This window comes from Taudactylus pleione, unplaced genomic scaffold (genome assembly GCF_031769625.1).
Source record: "Taudactylus pleione unplaced genomic scaffold, aTauple2 ptg000066l, whole genome shotgun sequence".
Classification (NCBI taxonomy): Eukaryota; Metazoa; Chordata; class Amphibia; order Anura; family Myobatrachidae; genus Taudactylus; species Taudactylus pleione.
Window position 1 is genome coordinate 2,426,631 of NW_028284468.1, and position 23,735 is coordinate 2,450,365.

Below are 23,735 nucleotides of genomic sequence, written 5' to 3' on the forward strand. Positions count from 1 at the left end.
GAAGCTAATTATTTCACTTGTGATTCTGTGAGGAGACCTGGAAAACATGTGCTGTTTGGGGTCCTGAGGACAGAGTTTGAGAACCTGTGACATAAGGCATTGTGGCATTTAGTGTTTAAGTGCTGATGTAGCTGTAACAAATACGTATTCTGCATATTTTACTGGCATGTATAGACTGTTAAACCAATGTTCTCATGCAACAATTGCACATTAACAGTTAATGTGGTTCCAAGAAACATCACTACACTCCTTTGCTGTACAGATTGTTTGTTTATTTTTTTCTTTATGAATAAGAGGCCAAAAACGTATGTACACAGAAGAGAATCCAAAGAGACCCAAAGCAAATCTGCATGGTGCAGCGTTTTCCCCTTTACCTGAGGCTTTGGTTTCAGCATTCTCCAGAGGAGATCTGGGGGGGCATCAAGACAATCACAGCGACAGTGATTACTTGATGTGCACAGTCCCAGCGACATGCACCTGGCAGAGAATCCATCGCATAATAAGCTTATGCAGGAAAAAGCTGATGCTTCCCCGGTCGCTTATTAAATTGGGGTGTTTTGTCCAGGTGGGCTTAATACTTTGATTACAGTAGCACATATTGTAAGCTTAGGCAGGAACATTATTAGAATACTCTGCTGCACTCCACACCCATACCCATGCATCATGGCACACTTCCACCATAACCAACGTCAGCATACCTATGGTCAAATTAAACCACTCATGACCACAAGGTCTCTCATAAATGCACAAATCCTCCAACACTACGCACAGAGCTTGGACCTACCAGACATTGGCAGTCATGCAGGGCCGATTACACACTTCAACTTGCAATGAATCATAGTGAAAGAGGGATGTGTGCCGTACGGAGTTTGTGCGCTCAAGGTGAATCAATAAGTTACACATGGGCTTCCATTCCAGGTGTCTACCCTGCATATATCTCACAATTTAGGGTTAGATAAGCAAAGCTCATGTTAAAGCAGCATGTTATGTTCAAAAGCGAAGGTGTGACTAACCAAGCCTGTCTGAGCATGGCCACACTAAGCTTCACATCAGGGAGGAACAAACATCCACAACTGGTGGCTCCCAGTCCCAACCCCAACTCACAGTTATGTACAAATTAACTGGGACTGTAGCAGGCGTTTTGATATGGTATGTACTAAAACAGGCACAAAATAAAGATATGTAGGACAGTGTTCCAATCATGCGTTCTGCACCAAGTCATTAGTACATAGCACTGGTTACGAAGCCAATCTGATGAATGCGTCGAGCCAAGGACATAAGATGCTGCTTGTCCTCTAAACCTTCTTATAAGTCTACTAAAACAATAAACACTCTGCCAAGGAAAGCAAAAAAGCAATTGAAAGGCATATATAATGAATATACACTCATCTTTATATATAAACCCATCTGCAGTAAGCTTCTCCCAAGCCACACTTTTAAAATACACATTGACGGCAGAACCAAACTTGCAATCTTATTCACTCCCCCTACGGAGTGATCCACACCACTCCCCAGCATTACAAATAAAAGCACTGCACTGCTGCATTTTATTGGTTGTTTCGGTTGGAAATCAAGGCATATTGTTGTTTTAAAACTAAAGGTACCAGGCTATGCACAGATCAAATATTGTGCTCAATTGTTTTTTTCTTCCCTAACAAGTTTATGTGCAAATATGCTGATGGAAACCAGATTTTATGTTGATATTTTTTCTCTCTCTGCAAGCATGCAATGCGTTGCAATAATAATAATAAAAAAAAGGAAAAAAAAAAAAAGAAAAATTATTAACTACATATATGCCATTTTATCCAAAACCCAGATTAGTAACTATACACTCGCTCGAGATTTTTAAGACCTCTCTTTCTTCTGTTTCGATTGACATTTCTGCCCTGATACTGTGATAATAAGCGAGTCTCAATCCCGTGTTGATGCAACATGTAGAAAAGAAGGGGGAGACAAATCCATCTCTATAAAGGTGCGAGGGAGAAAAGAAAGAACATAAGGTAGTTATGCATTTATCTTTTAGCCCCCTGAGCTGCAAAATGATAGTGCAGCACCTAGGTTCTTCCATCAGGGAATGGGTTACACTCAGACTAAAAATTCAAATGCAATGGAATAAGGTGAAACTGTTCGGGGTAGAAGTGAGCACGTTGCTTGCAAAGTCCACGGGATGCTGAATACTCTCGCAGCAAATGCTGGGTTCCTCCCCCCTCCCCCCCTTCCACTTCAGGCCTCTTGCTGTGCGGGTCTCTTGAGGTCCCGGATCTGTTTCACTAGGTAGGTTTTCTCATCGTTAAATTGCTCGTCCTCAGTGCGGTCGTTCTGGAACTTGCTGAGGAATTCAATGAGTTTGCTCTGGTTCTTGAGGAGGATATCCAGTACAGGCTGCGTTTTGTTTGGGTTGGCTACAAATACCTGTAGGTTACAGGAAGGTGGAAGGAAACACACATGAGATCGGATTCTAGTAAACTGGAAACAATTGGACAAAGATTTTAACCTTTTTGATAACCCAGTTATTTGCTTTGTAATAGAAAATTCATTGGTCAGATTATAAAGCTGAAAACGTGTCAAAAATAAAAATGTTCATAAAAGAAGTATCAAGCGGTGATGTAAAGTCAATGAGGTTACCCTGGCAAAAAATATCGGGTCCCCAATGTAAGACACTGGCCTTAGGCATCAGCTTTACATTTACCCGCTTCTTGCAAAAAGGTTTAAAAAAAAAAAAAAAAAAAAACTAATATAACAGACTGTAGTGAACACAGAAGGAGGGGGTGGAGGGGAAGCGAGAGTCTGGACTAATACGTTTTCAAACATGTTACCCAAAATCCACAGCAGTTCTGAGCAAGTAAAGAGGTCACCACAATAGCAGCACCTCTAGAAGATTTGTCCCACGCCACCATTATGGTGTAATATCATCATTACTTATGTCTTAAACATAAGACATTGAGGCTACATTTATATAAAACAAAAAATTATAAGCAAAGAATCCCAAACTCTGCCATTACAGTCCATGTTTTTAGGGTATCCATGCTTTAGCACAGGTGACTTAATTATTACATCATTTAATTTGATTTACCAGCAGGACTGAAGCATGGATATCCTTAAAATCTGGACTGTAATGGCGGAGTTTGGGAAATGATACAATTAACAAAAACACACACACATATACACTGTATATTGCACTTTCTACCCTTTTTTTTTTTTAAAGTACACTGCACATATTTATATGGATTGTGCATTATAAGCACCTAGATAGAGAAGGGGTGTAATCTAGGGTGTTACCTACAGTATACAACTTAAAACCCCCACGTTACCAGCAAAACTAAGAACACATACAGATGTGTCCTCATACATCTAGCCTCAACGCGCCACGCAGCGCAACTTGCCTTGTGAGTGAGCCGCCAAGTCCCGTGCTACTTTGCTAGAGTTGGATGTTTTTTTATTTTACCGGAAATGCATCTAACTCGCAATGCGATGCGAGTAGGATGCTCCCGCAGATTGTGCTGATCAATTCGATACGTGACACTTGTATATCCTTGTGTGACTGAGTCTGTATATGAATCACAACGGAACTTGCACTGAAATAAGCTGCAGCCGCTACATTGTAGCACTTCGTATACAGATTTAGAAACTTTTGCTGGATAAACAGTAGATGATCAACCAACGTAACGATATATTGGTCGCCCAGACACACAGAATGATCTAGCAAGTGACCGCGCAATATATCGTTCAGTGGCTGCATCCAGAAGCATGCCACCGGCTGCCGAATAGTCACATCTGCTGTGCAGAACAGCAGATGTGACGAAGGCACTGACACAGTTGTGCGCGCAATTGCCGGTACACATTAGAAGATAAGCCCGGTATATTATTCTGATCCGCGTCAAAACGATATATCAGATGATATATCATCTAATGTGTACCCAGTTCTAGTCGTTCACAGACATACAAGTGTCACATATCAAATTAATCAGCACAGTACGTGGGGGTGTCCAGATCGCATCGATCCTCAAGCGCATTTTCGGCACTAGCAGTGTTTCACGGGACCTGGCGCGCAGAGAGGGGCTTTTTATCTCAGCTGCAGCAAAGATGTGTAAGGACAGATTTGTACAAATAGGCACAATGGCAACAGCTTTGTTTAGGTTTAAGGGACATGAATAAATGAATATAAAGCAATGTACCATCACAGAACACTTACATCCTCTGGTAACGTACCATCACCCGAGTTCCATTCCTCCGGTAACGTACCATCACACCCCAGTTCCATCCCTCCGGTAACGTACCATCACACCCCAGTTCCATCCCTCTGGTAATGTGCCATCACACCCCAGTTCCATCCCTCCGGTAACGTACCATCACACCCCAGTTCCATCCCTCCGGTAACGTACCATCACACCCCAGTTCCATCCCTCCGGTAACGTACCATCACACCCCAGTTCCATCCCTCTGGTAATGTGCCATCACACCCCAGTTCCATCCCTCCGGTAACGTACCATCACACCCCAGTTCCATCCCTCCGGTAACGTACCATCACACCCCAGTTCCATCCCTCCGGTAACGTACCATCACACCCCAGTTCCATCCCTCCGGTAACGTACCATCACACCCCAGTTCCATCCCTCCGGTAACGTACCATCACACCCCAGTTCCATCCCTCCGGTAATGTACCATCACACCCCAGTTCCATCACTCTGGTAATGTGCCATCACACCCCAGTTCCATCCCTCTGGTAATGTGCCATCACACCCCAGTTCCATCCCTCTGGTAATGTGCCATCACACCCCAGTTCCATCCCTCCAGCAACGTACCATTACACCCCAGTTCCATCCCTTTGGTAATGTACTATCACACCCCAGTTCCATCCCTCCAGCAACGTACCATTACACCCCAGTTCCATCCCTTTGGTAATGTACTATCACACCCCAGTTCCATCCCTCCAGCAACGTACCATTACACCCCAGAACCATAACTCTGGTAATGCACCATCATACCCCAGTTCCACAACTCTGGTAACGCATCATCAAGTTTGATCCCTTTGGTGATTAAGTGTAAATACATACGGAAAGCGTTCTGCATTCTCACATTTGCGCTAATTTTCTGAGCATGCAGAGAGCAAATCCACAAATGATGTGCTGGGGTTAATGAACTTGCATCTGCCCCAAAGTATTTTAAACTACAATGGCACCTCACTTTACATAATAACAAAAGATAGAGGTATTTGCAGTGTAACTATTTGTTCTTATCCCATACAGATACAACAATATTGCCCCTACTGCAGCACCTTAAATACGTGGAAAGCTTCAAACTGAATGTTGCGGCTCTTGTCGCGCAGCAGATTCATCATCAGCTTGAGGTTCTCGGGTTTACTGATATACTTTGTCATGATGGTGAAGTTGTGTCGGTCTAACAGAAGTTCGCCAAGTAGCTGCAGAGAGAAAGAAACAGGTGAAGGGATGTGGAGGAAGGAAGAGTGAAAAGAGAGGAATGGAAAATGGGGAGAGGGGAGGAGAGTGAGAGAAGGTAAATGATAGTGCAGAAAGAATTGGATCATAAGGGAAGAGGAGAAATGGAAGAAAAATAAGATTTAAAATAAGGATTATTTTACCATACTCCATAGCTCTACACAGGAAGTTGACGAGAAGAGAAGAAAAAAAAAAAAAACACAACTCACATAATAAAAAGGGGGCTATTGTGGAAAGTGTATCATTGGTGGGAAACATCCAGATCACTGTGTGTGATCAAACCAACAGCAATAAATGTTCATTCAGCCCAGAAAAGGTAAAACTAAAGCTGGCCAGTCATATTAATAAGCAGATTATACAATATAGAAATGGACTAACATGCTACACGTACTATGGATATGTACTCGCCCTATCTATTGTTTCTACCCCCGTGCTATCTATGGGCCTAATGCAGATATGTATGTAAACCCAATGTTTTCCGTACATATCCGATGTCTGTGGGTCTGTGCATGTGCAGAACGAGTCCCGCGTGTTAGCATTGTATGACGCAGATTTCTTGGCCTCGCAAGCGACCAGGCTGAGTAAGCTGCCGGCTTACGCAGCATGGCCAAAGCAGCAGCCATGGGTCGCGAGGGTGATCCAAAGCAGCTGCACCCGGATCGCAGATGCAGCAATTAGGTGACCCCCCTCCTGCGCCGTTTGCACTTCCCTGCGGCTGTGCAATACCGTCCACACCTGAATCAGGCCCTATATTGTCTAGTTAACAAACCTGCTTTTCTTGTGGATATAACTTTTAGAATTACCTTCAATGACTGTCTCTTTGTAACATAGTTTTCTGAGTGCAACAACTTCTCGTATTCACTAAAGAACTGCAACAGAAGATAAGGTGTTAGCTACACTCTGTGGGATGCAGGACACAACATTATGTTGGACATGGAAAGGTGCAGCAAACAATATACAGAGCAGGTGCAAAGTACAAAGTACATACTGTATGTGGGGAAAAATGGGAGCCTACGTGTGGCGCTGGTGAGTGGTACATGAGCAGCTGGTCATAGAGGTGGCCAATAAAGCAGAACACAAAGATAAAGGTACTGAACAGCGCTAAGAAATATAATTTAGTGCATTATCGCTCAACATAAAAATAGCAATTCATGAAAATGTATTAAATGTCATGTTTTATGGTTGTATGTAATAAATTATGTTCTGTAGAGCCGCATATTTTTATTATTTATTACTGATTTTTATTTTGATCTATACGCACGAAATGACACTTCTTAGCGCTGTTCAGCACCTTTTCTATACAAAGACAGAATATGTACCGGTCTATGTGCAGAACAAAACTAAAGTACAGATTAAGCAAGAAGAGCACTACTGTGTTTGTTATACATATGTAAAACAGAGCAAATGATGGGTGATGGTTCTCTGCGCATCTTACCCGGTCGTAATGCTGCTCAAGAAATTCAGCACTTAAGAGCTTGTGTCTAGTCAACAGGTCCTGGCAGAAAAAACCCAGAAAGCAGAGTGAAAATCAGATTCCAGCATGGTGACTGCTATATACAGCATGTCCAGCTAGACTTCATGTCTGACCAAGAATGTCAGTTTATTTACATACATCTAATCCATTCTAGTTTTTTTTACCTTAAATGTAGCAAAGGCATCTGATGCAATATCGAACGTTGACATCTCCACATATCGGAAGAAGTCATAAAACTGCTCGGACCACAAAATAATCTTGGCAAGTGGCTCGTGCCTGATACATTCTCGCAGCATGATCCCACAGTTCAAAGCTATTTCAGAGGACTCATACCTGGGGATGCCATAATACCTAGTTATAAACTGGATAGCCAGATAAACATAGCTCAGACACAAGCACTAGATGAGAAAGTGGGAAAGAAAACTATTAGGAAAAAAAAGATTATAAATGTAAAGGCCACAAACACAGGGCCTGAATCAGACCCGGTCGCAAGCGCTGAGCGCTCGCAACAAGGTCGATGATGGCCCAGAGCGCATGCGCACGATGGAGCCGGCTCAGTCGTGCGCATGAGCGAGACCCGGCTAGCGACGGGCAATCCGTCGCTCCGGGTCTCGCACCAAAGGGAGCGTGCTGTCGATGGTGAGTGACAGCACTCCCCCTTTGGTGGGCGGGCCGGGGGGGGGTGGCTGCCCAGACGGAGGCGTTCCCATGAGAACGCCTACAGTCTGAGGGTGGTCCCACTGACATCACAAGTATTGTCAGTGGGAGAGCTTTCGGCTCTGTTTGAGCCGAAAGCTCTCTGGGGCTTGCGGCCATGAGACCCTACCACAAGGGTCTCGTCGCAAGCCCGATGGTCGCGATGGTCTTGACCATCGCGACCATCATCCTGGCCGCTCGCATTAGCTGTGGGTGGTCACAGCAATGCGAGCGGCCAGGAGCCGCACCATTAAAAAAAAAAAGACGCCCTGATTCAGAGCGAGCGTTCTGTCAGAGCGACCGGCTCTGAATCAGGGCCACAGTACATAGACATTGGGGATATTTACAAAAGCAGCCCACCAGGCATTCACGGTCTAATTTACAGTAGATGGATGCAAGCAAGTTGCTCTATACTGCAGCACAACCTTCCCTTTAGTAAACAACTTCACATATGCTACAGAAGTCCCCTTTCCGGCTAGGCTTCACAGTCCATACAGTGTTATTTACTCCATACCCTTTCAGTAGCATGAAGAGAATATTCTGCTGGGTGCATATATACTCCACTGTTGGGGTTCGCGTTCCAATCTGCCTTCGTAAAATATTGTTGAAGATCTGAGCCACATCTTTCTTTCCCTGGAAGGAATGCATTGTAAGTTCTGGGCAGGTAAGTGACATTGTAATGTGTACTGTTGTCTCATGAAGCAGTTTCCTACAATGCCATTTGTGTTTATGAGGTCTCTACCAAGTATAACATGGATTGTGCGGTAACATTATATAGATCATTATATCATCTCGTACTTGTAGATGTAGTTTTAATTCTGGCTGCTGGGATGCAAACGACCAGACAGTCAGAATCCCTGTGGCAGCATACTGACGCCAAGTAATGGGGTTAGGGGGAGGGCTGGAGTCAGGGTTAGGCACGAAGGGTTAGGTGTAGGCTGTGGAGTAGGGGGGGTAAGGGGGAAGTTAGGTTTAAGCACGGGGGGGGGGGGTTAGGTTTATGCACAAGGGAGGGTTTAGGCAGTGGGGAGAGAGGTTTAGGGGTAGGGTATCCTGACCCTGTCGGGTTGCCGGCATCAGGATTCTGATTGCCGGCATCACATCTCTTCATCTCTAATACCTCAAAGTCTATGAGCTGCAGATCAGCCACAAGAGTCCCCAGGAGGCCACTGTTGTACAATTCCTGCGCTAGCTGGGCCACAGCTTCCGTCTGTGGTTCCTTCTCATTTGTCCCATATAGGATCTCCTTCATAGCCACCAGGTTTTTAGACACTTCTTCAGTTGCCTATGAAAGAGAGGAGAAAGTGAGCGATGGCATGTTTAGCATAATATTCCCTACCGACAGGCAGGGGGATCACACCCTTCTCCGCCTTACACTTCATTATTTCCCCAGCACCACAGATTTCATCTAAACAGTCATCCTGCAGACAATCCATGCAGACAGACACACGTCTACGAATACGACAATTTCAATGCTAACAGATTGTGGAATAGGTTGAAGAAGAGCCGGTTAAAAGTAAGATCAACATGATCGAAAGAAAGTGTTAATTTCCAGACACAATGTTACTACGTTAATGTGACTAATAACACAGAAATGGCAGCACAACCAATAAAGTGCTTTATTATTAAATGGTAAATTAGGATAACTTGGGTGCTATATTCCCTAGATATATATGAAAGAACACCAAAAGTCTCCTGAAAGGATAGAACTTCATGATGTAAAATAGAAGGCACAAGGATAATTGTGTATGCACTCTCTTTAATAAGTGCAGAATTGAAACAAAACATTACAGCAGTCATGTATCTTACAATAACTTTGTACATGTGGGAGAACCATGGCTGCTATGGTACCAGTGCACTCCATGGTATGATAAGAAGCTGCACAAGTTCCCGCACCCGCTTCTTCAGCAACTTATCCCAATGTACACATGGGAATTTCAGGAGTGTATAGAATTGCAAGGGTATATGTATTAGTCATTGCATAACATCGTTCTGCCAATTACATTAAAGGGAACACAATTTGCATTCACCTTTACAGTATTGCTACATTAGTAAAACCATTAATAGGCACTAGCGCCGGTGTCCGGACATATATATCTAAAGACTAGGAAAACAACTACAACTAATCGGCAGTAATTGACTCATTTGTGTTTTTCGTCACATTACACAACGTTGCAACGTGGGGCCGCTTAAACACAGGCAGATCCCCCACATGCACACTAAATATGTTCATGGGAGACCAGGTTGAAGGTCTCCCGACACGTAAATCTGGCATTAGAGGATTGTCCAGTGGGAGGTTAGTAACTCCATCATTGGGAGGATTGTCTTCCACCAAGAGTTCCTACAAATAAAACGTTGTGACAGTGCACACATATTAACCGATAAAATTGCAGTTCTGTCCATCCTCTGCTTCCCAAACGAGTTCCTTTTGGCTTTGGGCCATGCCACTTTCTTTGGATCCTTGCTCCTGCTGCTAATGTGCAAGTCATCAGAAAGATGGTTGGAAAGTGACATGTTTGAACCAGGAGAGGGACGGGTAAGAGAATTGGTTTGGAAGGTGGGGGAGGTTGTGTGAGGTAATAGCAGCTGTGAAATAAAACAGCACAAGAAAGCAATGTATAAAATGTGCACAGGAATAGCCACAACAGCACATATCTAATGGTGAATAATGGTCATGTGACACTTCATTCCTAACAATGCATCATCCTAAACACAGAGTGTCAAACACATAGCAAAATATGATTTCTTTAACAAACAATAATATTTAGGTCTCTTTTTCACCATTAGATGACTACAATGTACAAAATGGTTATATGGCTGGAAACATACATTCACGCAGCAGGCATATACAGAGAAACTTTCAATTGGGAACAAATAAGCAACTCCTATAGATGTGTCCACACAAACCTATTCTCAAATCGTTCCAAATAGCTACGTGTGACACGAAACATATCTTTTGATTAGGCCGCGCCATACATCACACCACACAGTCTTGTACTGAATATGCACACTGAGTTGCACCTGTCAAAACCCGTGCAGTTCTTCTTTCCTGCCTGGGGGTGTCGCTCTATGCTCTGGTGCTTCTGGCACACTCTGGTCTGTATCTCAGCAGGTTGTTGCATCAGCTAGAAGCACCAGAGCAGAGAAAGAGGAACTGCACGGGTTGTGACAGGTGCACGGTGCTAGAATGAATACTAAGAGTTGCATCACTAAAACGACAAAAGTACAAAGCACGAGTACCCTGAATATTGCAGCGGACTCCTCATGCTGTATCGGACTGCAACTCGGACCTAATCTGGAAAAAAATAGGGTTTTTGTACTTACCAGTAAAATCCCTTTTCCCGATTCCACAGGGGACACTAAACTCTGGGACATAGACGGTGGCGTATGGAGCCTGACACTTTAAATCTTGAATGATTTAAACATGGCTCTCCTTTATACCCCATCTGACCTCAGTTTAGCCAAGCCCAAGATGAGACCGAGAGGAAAGAGGCATATGAGGATGCCATTAAGTGACAGAACAGGTCACCACAGACTTAACTGCAATCAACAAAACGGCATAACAAACAGAATGCAAACATACACAGGAAGAGCTGGGAGGGCACCCAGGGTCCCCTATGGAATGGAAGAAGGGGATTTCACTGGGGATGTCCCAAAGCAGCCCTCACAGGAATGAACGCGATGCAGCTGTACAAAGCACCCCGCACCCAAAGCTCACCCTCTCTAGACACAAAGGTTGAAATGGTAGAATTTAGCAAAAGTGTGCAAGAAAAAACAGATGGTCAGCCTACACAGCTGAGCAGCAGAAGCCCCATGGTGTGCAGCCCAAGAGGCGCCAACCAAGTTGATTGAGCCGTGACCCAGGAAGGAACCAGACAGCCTTGAGCAATGCAAGTCTGTCGAATGAACTCCTCTAATGAAACTCAGTTGACAAACAAGTCATCCTATCGAGGTAGGGCTAACATAAAATTTAATAGCTCATACAACATCCAAAGAATGACCAGAAGAATGTTCAGGCGAAGAGCCACTGTAAGGGAGCAAAGGAACCACAAATCTGCTGAGTGATGTGGAACTTGGAAACGGACTTCGACAAGAAGGAGGGTTTGGTATGGAGCTCCACCGAGTCATCATGAAAAATTCGAAAAGGAGAGTGACAGGATAAGGCACCCAAGCTCTGAAACCATGCTGGCTGAGGCAAATGCAAGGAGGAAGACAGTCTTCCAAGTAAGATGCTGACTTGAGTGGCTCAAATGATCAGACTGCAAAAACCAAGGTCCAAATTCAGATCCCATGGAGCCGTGGGAGGAAGAACCGGTGGTTGCAGACAGAGAATCCCCTGGAAAAGTGTGTGTAATTCAGGAAGGATAGGCTGCTCATGTCAAGGCGACGTGGATAATCGGAGTTCAAAGGAGCATGTTCCAAAGTTTTGTGGACATTCAACATTCTTTGATTTACAGTGTCATGTGTGTACCGTGAATACACAAATACAAAGATCACAATATTGCGCTATGAGTTGTCCCAACACAACATAAGAATTCTTAAATCTCACCAAAAGCAGGTATGGCTTAATCCTCCCAAAGTTCAAATAGTACATGAGAAAAAAAAAAAAAATTGGTATCAGAAACTATATATTCATGTAATAACAGCAATAATAACCAAAGTCCATAAAGGTGATCTCTTAATGCAAATCCAATAGGGTATGGATGTGTTTCAGAAAGAAAATAGATGCTCACATTGATCTTACATGAAAGAAGCATATGGCAGACCATCAAGGTTTCTTTATCACGTAGTGCAGACCTCTGAGTATCCCACAAAGAGATAATTCATTCCAATATCCAATAATTTAGCAGGAAAGAACAGCAGGAAAACAAGGAACTGGTTAAAACACCGCTGTTCATAACATAGATAGACACATGGTGTTGTGCATGTAATCTTCATATATAACGATGTTCTGATGTTGGTATAAAAACTGCACACAAATCAGTGCTTACATTAAATGCTTACACAAATCAAGCATAGTTTGTTCCCATCAAGGTTTCTTTGTCCGCTTGAAAAACTTTTTCCTCATATATTGACATGTATGTGGGTACCAGGAATACCTAGTGGAAGGCTATACCACCCGCAGGGACAGCGCAGTGGCCAACTAGCGTTCCCGCTAGGCTGTTTTAGCAGGGCGCGGCGCCCTGCCCTCCTTCTGGAGGGCAAAAAGTGCCCTGCCCTCACAGTCCGCAGGTGCAGTCTTCACCCACGGGTCGCACATGCGCCCGGCATTTATTCTCCCTGTCAGCAGCGATTGGGGGCTGGCCGGCGTGTCCGTAAGTGCCAGGCACGCCCCAAGAGTGACGAAAGGGGTGACGCTTATAGACAACCCCCTTTTCAATGGCCAAGCCCCTTTGAGTGCGCGCACAGAAGTGCCTTCTCTAGCTCCAACGCCCTGCCTGCTGCCGGAGCTAGAGTGAACACTACAACCACTGTTGCATATTTATCGTGACCAGCAGCATATTGCCAAAATAGTCCGTAGTAACAGACAAGCGACACTGGCTGAAATCACATCCACATTATAGGCAGGAGTGTCCAGAGACATATTTAGAAGGTTAGTGCAGAGTTCTTTAGCTTCTATAGGATATGGGAGCTGAAGACTCACGAGAGTGCCCCTGTTAACACTACGATACCAGACACAGCTCATCATCTGGGCTTGCGACAGTGCCAATTGGACCCTAGGGGACTGGCAACATGTGGCATGGACCACACCACATGTTGCCAGTCCTCCAGGGTACCATTAGTGAAAGGAGTCATGGTTCCAGTTGTTTCGGGCTAATGGTAGGGTTCGGTTGTGGCAAAGACCCCATGGACCCTAGTTGTCAACAAGGCACAATGTGCAGGTTGGTGGTGGTTCCATAATAATGTGGGATGTATTCATGTGGCATTGGTTGGGTCTGCATGAACAAGTCATAATACCCTGTGTCATTGGTCCGAAGTTGCTCAGAATTTTTTTCGAGGAGCATTCTGCATGTTCACCCAACATGAACCCAATCGGGCATTTATGGAACTTGCACCCAAGTTCCTGCACCTACAAATGCCAAGGAGCTATCATGACAGCATGGGTCAACATTTCTCCAGAGGTCTTCCGTCCACTTGTAGAATCAATACCACGTCGAGTTGCTGTACTTCGCTAAGCTAGAGAGGACCCTACACGATACTAGCATCTATCAAATGACTTTTGGCACTTCAGTATACACCAAGAAGTCTCCACTTTTGGGGACCACTCCCCTGAAGCTCGGGAGGAAGGGTAAAGTAGTCTCTCTCGGGACGAAGGTACATGCACCAACCCTTGCACTGAGACGGCCAAACCCCAAGTAGGGATGCCCATCAGACTGAGAAGAATGGAAAATGGGCGTACCTTCGAGGACTAACTCAGAGGAGAGTCCCGCTATCAGAGGAAGCTCAGAGGAGCAGGAATAGAGGGGACTATATTCCTGCTAGTAATTGTTGGAACAGTTCTCACATCACCCCAGCAAACATTGCCACCCAAGCAGCACGCGCAGGAGCTACGCCACTCTGGGCCTCCACAGCACATGCCTCGCAAATGGCCTCCCAGTCAGACTGTGCATGAGGAAATTTAGTTTTACACTTTGTACAGATTAAAACTTTTTTTTGTATAGCTCCACTGTTAACAGGGAGCAACCCAGTAGCATTGCCCTTCCCAGACAGAATGGTGACAAGGGAGGGAACACAAGGAATTGCAATATTCAAACACACAGCACAATGCAGCAAAAAATCTGAATATAGAAATCATTCTAGATTACAAGTGGCAAGCTCCAAACAGCACCATCTACACTCCAGTGTTGTGTCCCCCCAGTGGAAGAAAGAGAAAAGGCAAAAGACCAAAGACCAATATGAGTGAGCAGTGCCTTGCATACCGCCATACAGCATTATTCTTAATCTTCCACTTTATAACAACTGCACTGCGACAAAAACACTAATCCTATACACTATAAGCAACGTTGGACGCAGATGCAGTAGAAAAGTCCAGGAATCGCTACACATGGCAGAGCATCTAAGTTGTGTCAGATGGTGCAAAAAGACTGTTCCTATAACATGACATGGCAGCCACGCCTAAAAAGGTGGCACTCCTGGATTTAGTGTAAAAAAAAAAAAAGCTTGTGTTCAAGTGATCAACATCATCAGGACTATAACATGACAATCAAGTGTATAAAAATATGTGCTTACCTTATAAAGGATTTATATATGATGTCCCTCTACATTTTATTACATTCTATACTATTTGCCTATGTTTCAGCGCTGCGCTCCCTAGTTATGTGGCTGGGCGACAATGGTTACGAGGCGACAGTTTGGGTCTCCCCGCCTTCCACACTCTGGGGATGTGCAGCGTTCCGACAGCCTTCACTCGCCTCCTATTCCTTTATAAGGTAAGCACATATTTTTATGCACTTGATTGTCATGTTATAGCCCTGATGAAAAGGTCTTAGGACCTTGAAACGTTGACTTCTTATAAAGATGTTGTTGATCACTTGAATACAAGCTTTTTTTTTTATACTAAATCCAGGAGTGCTGCCTTATTTCCTTACTTCTGTGAGGCTGCCATGTCATTTATAAACATATTAGAGTGTCAGGTATAATAATAAAACATTTTTTTGCAGAATAGTGGGGGACACGTACTCTATTAGCAACTACACAAAGAAAAGAGACATTAGCTGCTGCTGACTATGGGACCATGGGTATAGGTGCCTGTGACCCAGGTTTGTGCAGTTACATATCAGTCATCTACAATAAAACAGGTTGTAACAAGAGAGGTGAGACAGCTAACAGTAGGTGTGAACTATCTGGGTTACAATAAAGAATGGGACGTGAATCACTTCCTGCGCTCGCACACCCAATGGCACAGGGACACTGCACAAAGAACAGTGCTATACTATACAGAATTCCAACTAATAACTATACGTACAGAGAAATCAGATTTTAGCTTTTTTTATTTTTATTTTTTTTTTATTAAGTAATTTTAATTGAATTTTTTCATATATAGAAACAATATTCATTTACAATGGGTATGTCAAACCGTTACCTGTTACTTGTACATACAAATTCAACATACAAGAGGATAGAAAATTAACAGTTCAATACAAAAGCAATGAAAATCCGAATAATAATATTCTAGGAAATATAAACTATTGTACCTAATACAGAACTTAAATATTAGAGAAAGTAAATCAGGTTAAAGAGAGGAGGGAAGGGGAATGTAAGACATAGGGAAAACACATGAGGGGAGATGAAGGAGGGGGAATTGGCCAAATACAATGTAAAATGGGGTAAGGTACTCAAAGTAGTCAAGACCTGATAGAAGTCAATTGTAGATGTAATATGTCTGAAGAGTTTTTTCTTTAAAATATAGATGTAGAAGTTTATTACGTTATAAATAATAATTATCGTAGAAGCGAATTTAAAGTAATATAACCAAGGATAATGTTGCGTACTAAGGAGTCTATACAAAACCATTTTGTAGGTTCAAAAAAACTAAATATATGAGTTTGGGTGCTGGTATCTAGACTTTCAATATACCTGCCCCAATTATTAAAGTTATAGTATTTTTAATCACCTTTATTAATATCCTGTATTGTAGATTTTATATCAAAGTAAAGTAACTGTAAGAGCTTCCTTTACTAATTCTGTAATAGAAGGAGATGAATTCTTCGTCCAATGAATGCGTATCAACTTCAGTCACTACAACTGTTAAAAAAGGGTTTATTTGCTTTCTAAGGCTATCTAAATTCTAAATTTTTGAAGTTTGCACACATACACGCCAATGGGTCTAAAGTCAAATGCAAGTTACAAATACCATTAAGATATTGGATCACTTTATTCCAGAATCGCCTGATTTTGGAGCAGTCCCAAACACAATGGAGGTATTTAGCATTTTGCAGATTGTTACATTTTAAAAAAGCACCTGATTCCGACTGCACCGTATATTTGCGTTGTGCAGGAGATATATAGACTCTGTAAATTACCCTAAAATGTACTTCTTATAAATATGCAGACTGAAATATCTTTAAAGTATAATCACAGTGTTTGAAAAACAATTCAGAAGAATTATAATTTTAGATTTTTTTACAAAATGTAATATTTTGCTTCCAAAACACATAATATTCTAGTGCAGAGGTTCCCAAACGCCGTGCTCAAGGCACCCTAACAGCCCAGGTTTTAAGGATATCCATGCTTGACCAGAGGTGACTTAATTAGTACCTTAGTCAATTTGATTTAACCACCTGTGCTCAAACATGGATATATCTAAAACATGAACTGTTGGGGAGCCTTGAGGACCGCGTTTGGAAACCTCTGTTCTAGTGATTTGAAAATCTCCAAACCTCATGCAGAGCTGTAAGTGGACCTGGGTGTGATATGTATTAACCTAACCCCCCCTAACCCTCCTTAGGGGTGCCTATCCCTAACCTCGCCCCCTGTGCCTAAACCTAACCCCCCCTTCCCCGCTGCCTAAACCTAAGTCCGCCGGGGGGTACCTAACCCTAACCTCCCCCTGGGCATGCCTAACCCTAACCCTCCCTCCCCCTAGCCTAACCCTAACCTCCCGGGGGGGTGCCTAACCCTAAGTTCCCCCCGGGAGCCCTAAACCTAAAACTCCCCCCACGGCTGTCCGCTGCGGCGCCTGGCATCCGCTCGATCGGGATGCCGGGCGCCGGTCTCCCAACGTCAGGCAAATTACAGGTGTCTACATTTAGACGCCTCTCATTCGTCCCTAGTCGGGATAAAGCAGTCTGGAAGCCGGCGGTCGGCATTTAGACCGTCGGGTTCCAGACTACATCCCGAATAATTTGGATGCCACTATACATGCAGCACTAAGACAACATGCTGCTACTTCTCAGTATATGATTCTGCTAATACTGGAAGGGCAAATTGTATTCTTTACATACTCCAATTGGGCGCTCCAGGAGGTAAACGCACTTACTATAGTAATTTGTATATCATTGCATGCATGCCTAAGGAAGAGGAAGAGTGGGGGGTGCGCACGTAATCACATTTACAGACCACAAGAAACTTCCGAGATGGAGGAAACCCAAAGCAAAAAACAACATCCCTTATATTACACAATGAAATACTCTTGTTTATTAACATTCGCCTTATAAAAAGCAGAAGCTAAACGCTTCTGTTTCGGAAGCGTAGATCACAAAAACAAAACGGAAATCGGTAAGAACTCTGCATGTGATTAATGAATTAATTAAACCTTAAAACAAGCAATTAATTACACTTAAAAATATTTAGAAGACACATAAGAAAGCAGATTATGCTAATTGGAAGTCTAAGTAATTAAGATTGCAAGGGTTTCGAAAAACTCCTCCTGGTAGAAGGTAAAAAAAAAAAATTCCCTAATGTTTAGTTAAAATAGCAAATAAATAGCACAGCTGACGTTTGTATGGAAGGCGGCATAGGGCATAGATCTCATATGAGAGACAGAAGTTAATTGGTTAGCATCCACCAGCTCACCACCCTAAGCATTTCCTTCTGACCACCATTATCATGCCCCGCTTTCCAATCCCATAATAAGGCCCATTATATTGGTGCATCTCAAAGCAACAAGCAAGGAGAGAAATGGAGGACTGGAAAGTAGATGCAGAGACTGAATGCTAGCCTTAATTTATAAATACAAGCATGGAACCATTGATCCTTCTGCTGGCATTGAAGCTTCCATACAGTATTTGCACAGTGCCTGGACCACAGATCATATACAAATGTAACAGAAAGGGAGGCTGCCGGCCAACTGTTTTCCATGTTGGTTTGCGTTTCTATTTTTCCTGTTAAACCAAGGGCAACGTAGACTATTTATGAATGCTGAAATGAAGGCTATAGCAGCCCAGTGGCCTGAATGCAGTACAGGCAGGGGCTTCTTACAGAGCTGGTGCAATTCATTCCTTCCCATATAATTCTGGAAATTGTCACCCTAGTAGGATAAGACCTGCTACGTGCTAGTTTATCCTATCCATCTTTCATAGAGAAACAGGCTCACTGCAGAGTCTTTCTTCCTATGCTATAATTAATACAGCCTTAAATACACTACGCTATAATTATACTAATCTTTCAGAAGATAGTTATGTGTGAAGTGGGTTCCTCTGTAGCTGAGATACTGTAAATATAAACGGATGATTAATGCTGCCAGGTATACACCCATGTGTACTTGTATGCATGTATGTTTTGTTTTTCTACATCATAGGTCATCTGGCTTTATAGTTAAAGGTTACATCTGGGAATGCAGGCATTGGAAGGACAATTTTCTATTTTGAGAATGGGAAGGTCAGGAAGATGTACCAACTTGTGGTCCTATGAACCACTATAAACCATTACAAAAATGGCAACTTCACTAGTCTGCAGTATAAACTGATGTGTAATAAAAATATATCACAAAGTAATGATTTTACATATAAAACATTAATACCTCTTTTCCACCCAAAACCCCTGTCCGACCTGGGTTTTTGGACATGGTTCCAACCCAGATCAGACCCCATTTATACTGCACCATCGATCTGGGTTATTCTCAGGTCAGCCCTGTTCACACTGAACCTGGGTCTGCCCTGCTAAACCTGTGAGGTCATAAAAAGTGAGAGGTGACTGCTCCACAACCACCAAATCAGCTCATACTAGGCATGACCCAGGTTGGATTATCCGGGTCATGCCGTTTACACTGCACCATTACCCGGGTCCAACCCTGGTAGCTACCTGGGTTGGATTGCTGGGTCACTTGACCTGGGTTATCTGTCAGGGACCCTTTTACACTGAGCTGCGACCAGGGTAGACTCGGCAAAAACCCATGTTTTTGCTCTGGTGTAAAAGATCAAAAAAATCATGATAGAAGCCTTAACTGAATCTTTACCCTTTTCCATATAATGACCAGAACACACAATGCCTGTCACAATGCCAGGCAGGATGGGGGTCACGTGAATTTAGGGGCAATATAGTATAGCAGTTATCAGATTTGGTGTTTCACAAAGTGAAGAAGGATTTTTGTCACTTCTCCACGTAGCTTGGAGTACCACATCAAAGTCCTTTCCAAATATTGTAAAAAAAAAATGAAAACAAATTAAATACATTTAAAAAAGTTCCATTCCCCTTGTAATTGCAAGCTCAGATTTTCAAAGGTATATACGGAACTTCAAAAAGTCACTAATTGTGGCTCCAGTTATGTCAGAAATTATGGATACCTGTTATCAAGTTCTAATGTAAGTATAGGACACTTTGGGGCAGATTCAATTCAGAGCAATGTTGAATAGCCCCAGAAGGAGTTCCCACAGCGATTCAATTGACATTGCTGTTAAGTCCGACTACAGGTTTCCTGCTCGCATGCTCCTGAAGCGTGAGTGATATTGCAGAGATATAATAGAAAGTCTTGTGATCTGATGAGGCTAAAGTGGAACTTTTTGGTCTGAATGCTGAGAAACACACATTGGCTCAAATCCAAAACTGCACACAAACCAGTTAATCCCATTCCCATCATCAAGTACAGTGGTGGCAACATCATTTTAATGAAAATGCTTTTAAACAGCAGAGACTGGAAGTCTAACCTTGGACTAAAACTGCTACAAAAGTAGAAATTGTGGAAAAGTTTGGTTTCAACAGGATAATGGCCCAAAGCACACTGTAAAAGCAACACTTGAATTCCTGAATAACAGAGAAATCCTTGAGTGGCCCAGTCAGAGTTCTGACCTTAATTAAGCCAATCAAATATCTGTGGCATGCAGGCGCAAATTTGCTGTCTATTGTTAATCTCCAACTAACCTGCCGTACTTGCTCATGTCGGAATAGCTAACTGACCTATAATGACTAATTATTACTCAATGTCCTCCCCAGAAAATTATGCCAGTCGGGTGGCATGAAGAAGCAGCTAGGTGGGAGCCTTCGCAATAATGTAATTGAAATAGTGACCTTATAATGATTTAAACCAGAGATTAACATTTTATATATTAATTCTTCTCTTCTCCTTAGAAGCCCAGTTGCCTGTTGCTTTTTTATAGTGAAAGTCTTTAGGATCTGGTTCCTCTGGTGAAATCAGCATCAGATTATTTAGTGTGTACTGCTAAATGCAATTCCTTAAACAGGTTTTAAGTTGTTTTAGAGTAGAAATTCCTCTTAGAGCGACCCATATACTGGCTACTTGCTTTTTGTACACAACTGATCAGATATTGGACACAGATAGCCATCCCCACTTGCTGGCTGGACACAGATGGCAGCCCTACCCAGATAGTTCCCAGTTTATGGCTGGACGGATAGCAAACCCAGAAACTGCCACACTTGCTGGCTACACAGAAGGCCCAGGAACAAACACGCGGCCGCTGAAATGCAAAGAGTGGACACAGCAGTCAACTCTTCACCGTTGACTGTTCCCACCGGCAACTCTTCCTTTTATACTGGGGGAAGATCTGCTCAGCCCTTCAGTCTGACGCCACTCTGCACTGTGACGTGGTCAGTGTCACAGTCATTAAGTCACGCTGCGCTGCGCTGTATCTATATCAACAGTCAATGCAACCAGACTTTCAGCCTGCTGGGTGGCAGGGTAATTTTACCGGGCGGACCGCCTGAGAAATAAAGCGTGTAGAGGACACTGTTCCTGGTGTACAATATTAAACAAATCTATATATAACAATTTACTACAATAACTACACATGTACATGTGGTTTGGTCTACACATTTTATTTTTCTGCATTCTGTATAGAATTTATTACTAGCTATAAACCGCATAGCTTACTTTTCTGGATACGTTTAACTTGAATTGTATCTGCCTGGGAATGAAAGGGTTCATATCATGTGAGAAGAGCAATGGAGTTTTACCTTCTCTGCTTTCTTGTCCGAGATGTCCTGTTTCTCCAGTACGGCTATACTTTCCTTTAGATTCTTCACTATGTCTGCAGGAGACTTGTGGGACTTCCCAAAGGGAAATGGCATGTTTGCTGGGATAACACTGCTGTACAATCCTGCACCTCCTGAAGGACAAAGACAAGGACATCAGCGGTTGCATGGTATACAAAACCAGAATACTTATACAACATCTTGTGGTCTTGCTGAACATGCTAATAATGGTGCCGATTTTGGGTTAGAAGCAAAGCAAAAAAAAACAAGTCACTTGTATATAGAATAAACCATGTTGCAACGCAAGGGGTAATTATCGGATATATTGTTTTGCATGTAGGCTAAATACTGGCTGCTCTTGCATGTAGCCCACAAAAGCTGGGCAACTTTATTTTGACACTGCAATATAGATTTGAGTTTGGACACATTCCTCTCACATCTAAATCTCTCTGTACATTTTACATCTGTCCCACCTGCAGTACAGCATAGTTTTATCAATGTGCAAAGTTACTATTGCTTTGCTTCCAACTCAGAATCGGCCTCAAGGTGTATGTAAGAAAGTAATGCACATCTGCTGCACCACTTTGCAAATCTATACACTGGCTCCCCGTGTCTTCACAAATCTCATTTAAACTACTCGCCCTTACGTCAAAGCCTTCATACATCTGAAATTTCCTCTCACAATGCTTGCCCTGATGGATGTACCTCGGACCCAAGCCTCTGATAACTACCTCTCACTGCTGGCTTTACCCTGCTGCTACTCACTTATGTCATTTTGTACCACGCCCGGAGTAGTCTCTCCCACAGCGTTCACATTTTTCAACTGAAAGCCATCACTTTATTAGAGCTTACCCTACTGCCATCTATACTATCTACTCTAATATTCCCTTACATCTACACCTATACTACCCACACTAATTCCCCCTCACAGCTACCCTAGTGTCACCTATAATACCTACACTAATGCACCCTGCCATCTACCCTCCTCCCTACACTCACACCCCGACATCTACCCTACTCCCCACACTAACGCACCCTGACATCTACCCTACTCCCCATACTAATTCCCCCTCACACCTACTCTAGTGTCACCTGTAATAACTACACTAATGCACCCTGCCATCTACCCTCCTTCCCCCCACTCTCACCCCGACATCTACCCTACTCCCCACACTAACGCACCCTGACATCTACTCTACTCCCCACACTAATGCACCCTGCCATCTACCCTCCTTCCCCCCACTCTCACCCCGACATCTACCCTACTCCCCACACTAATGCACCCAGACATCTACTCTACTCCCCACACTAATTCCCCCTCACACCTACCCTAGTGTCACCTGTAATAACTACACTAACACACCCTGCCATCTACCCTCCTTCCCCCCACTCTCACCCCGACATCTACCCTACTCCCCACACTAATGCACCCTGACATCTACCCTACTCCCCACACTAACGCACCCTGACATCTCCCCTACTCCCCACACTAATTCCCCCTCACAGCTACCCTAGTGTCACCTATAATACCTACACTAATGCACCCTACCATCTACCCTCCTCCCTACACTCACACCCCGACATCTACCCTACTCCCCACACTAACGCACCCTGACATCTACCCTACTCCCCATACTAATTCCCCCTCACACCTACTCTAGTGTCACCTGTAATAACTACACTAACGCACCCTGTCATCTACCCTCCTTCCCCCCACTCTCACCCCGACATCTACCCTACTCCCCACACTAATGCACCCTGACATCTACCCTACTCCCCACACTCTCACCCCGACATCTACCCTACTCCCCACACTAATGCACCCTGACATCTACCCTACTCCCCACACTAACGCACCCTGACATCTACCCTACTCCCCATACTAATTCCCCCTCACACCTACCCTAGTGTCACCTGTAATAACTACACTAACGCACCCTACCATCTACCCTCCTTCCCCCCACTCTCACCCCGACATCTACCCTACTCCCCACACTAATGCACCCTGACATCTACCCTACTCCCCACACTAATGCACCCCCAAACCTTCTGTACTGCCACATACACTACCCACACTAATGACCCTTCACACCTATACTACCCACACTAATGCCCCTTCACACCTACCCTACTGCCACCTATACTAGCAACACTGTCGTCTCCTCACACCTACCCTACTCGCATCTGCACTACGCACACTAATACACCCCCTCACAGCTGTCCCAAGCTCCACTCTAAGACAC

The 23,735-nt window shown here is 43.6% G+C and overlaps 1 protein-coding gene across 3 annotated transcripts in view; it reads right to left on the bottom strand.

Annotated features, from left to right (window-relative positions):
* Window positions 1–1,371: 1,371 nt before the first annotated feature.
* Window positions 1,372–23,735, bottom strand: part of CAB39 (calcium binding protein 39) — a 43,465-nt gene continuing 21,101 nt past the window's right edge. For 2 of the 3 annotated variants that reach the window (XM_088466451.1, XM_088466443.1), the window contains 9 exons: window positions 21,475–21,626; window positions 10,006–10,212; window positions 8,747–8,911; window positions 8,141–8,259; window positions 7,095–7,263; window positions 6,892–6,951; window positions 6,260–6,325; window positions 5,276–5,419; window positions 1,372–2,412 (listed from right to left, as the gene is read on the bottom strand). In XM_088466451.1, the coding sequence (XP_088322577.1) occupies window positions 2,224–2,412; window positions 5,276–5,419; window positions 6,260–6,325; window positions 6,892–6,951; window positions 7,095–7,263; window positions 8,141–8,259; window positions 8,747–8,911; window positions 10,006–10,212; window positions 21,475–21,588 (1,233 nt within the window). In that variant the 5' untranslated portion in view covers window positions 21,589–21,626 and the 3' untranslated portion in view covers window positions 1,372–2,223. The remainder of the gene's footprint in view (window positions 2,413–5,275; window positions 5,420–6,259; window positions 6,326–6,891; window positions 6,952–7,094; window positions 7,264–8,140; window positions 8,260–8,746; window positions 8,912–10,005; window positions 10,213–21,474; window positions 21,627–23,735) is intronic. The other variant, XM_088466460.1, reaches the window with a different exon arrangement.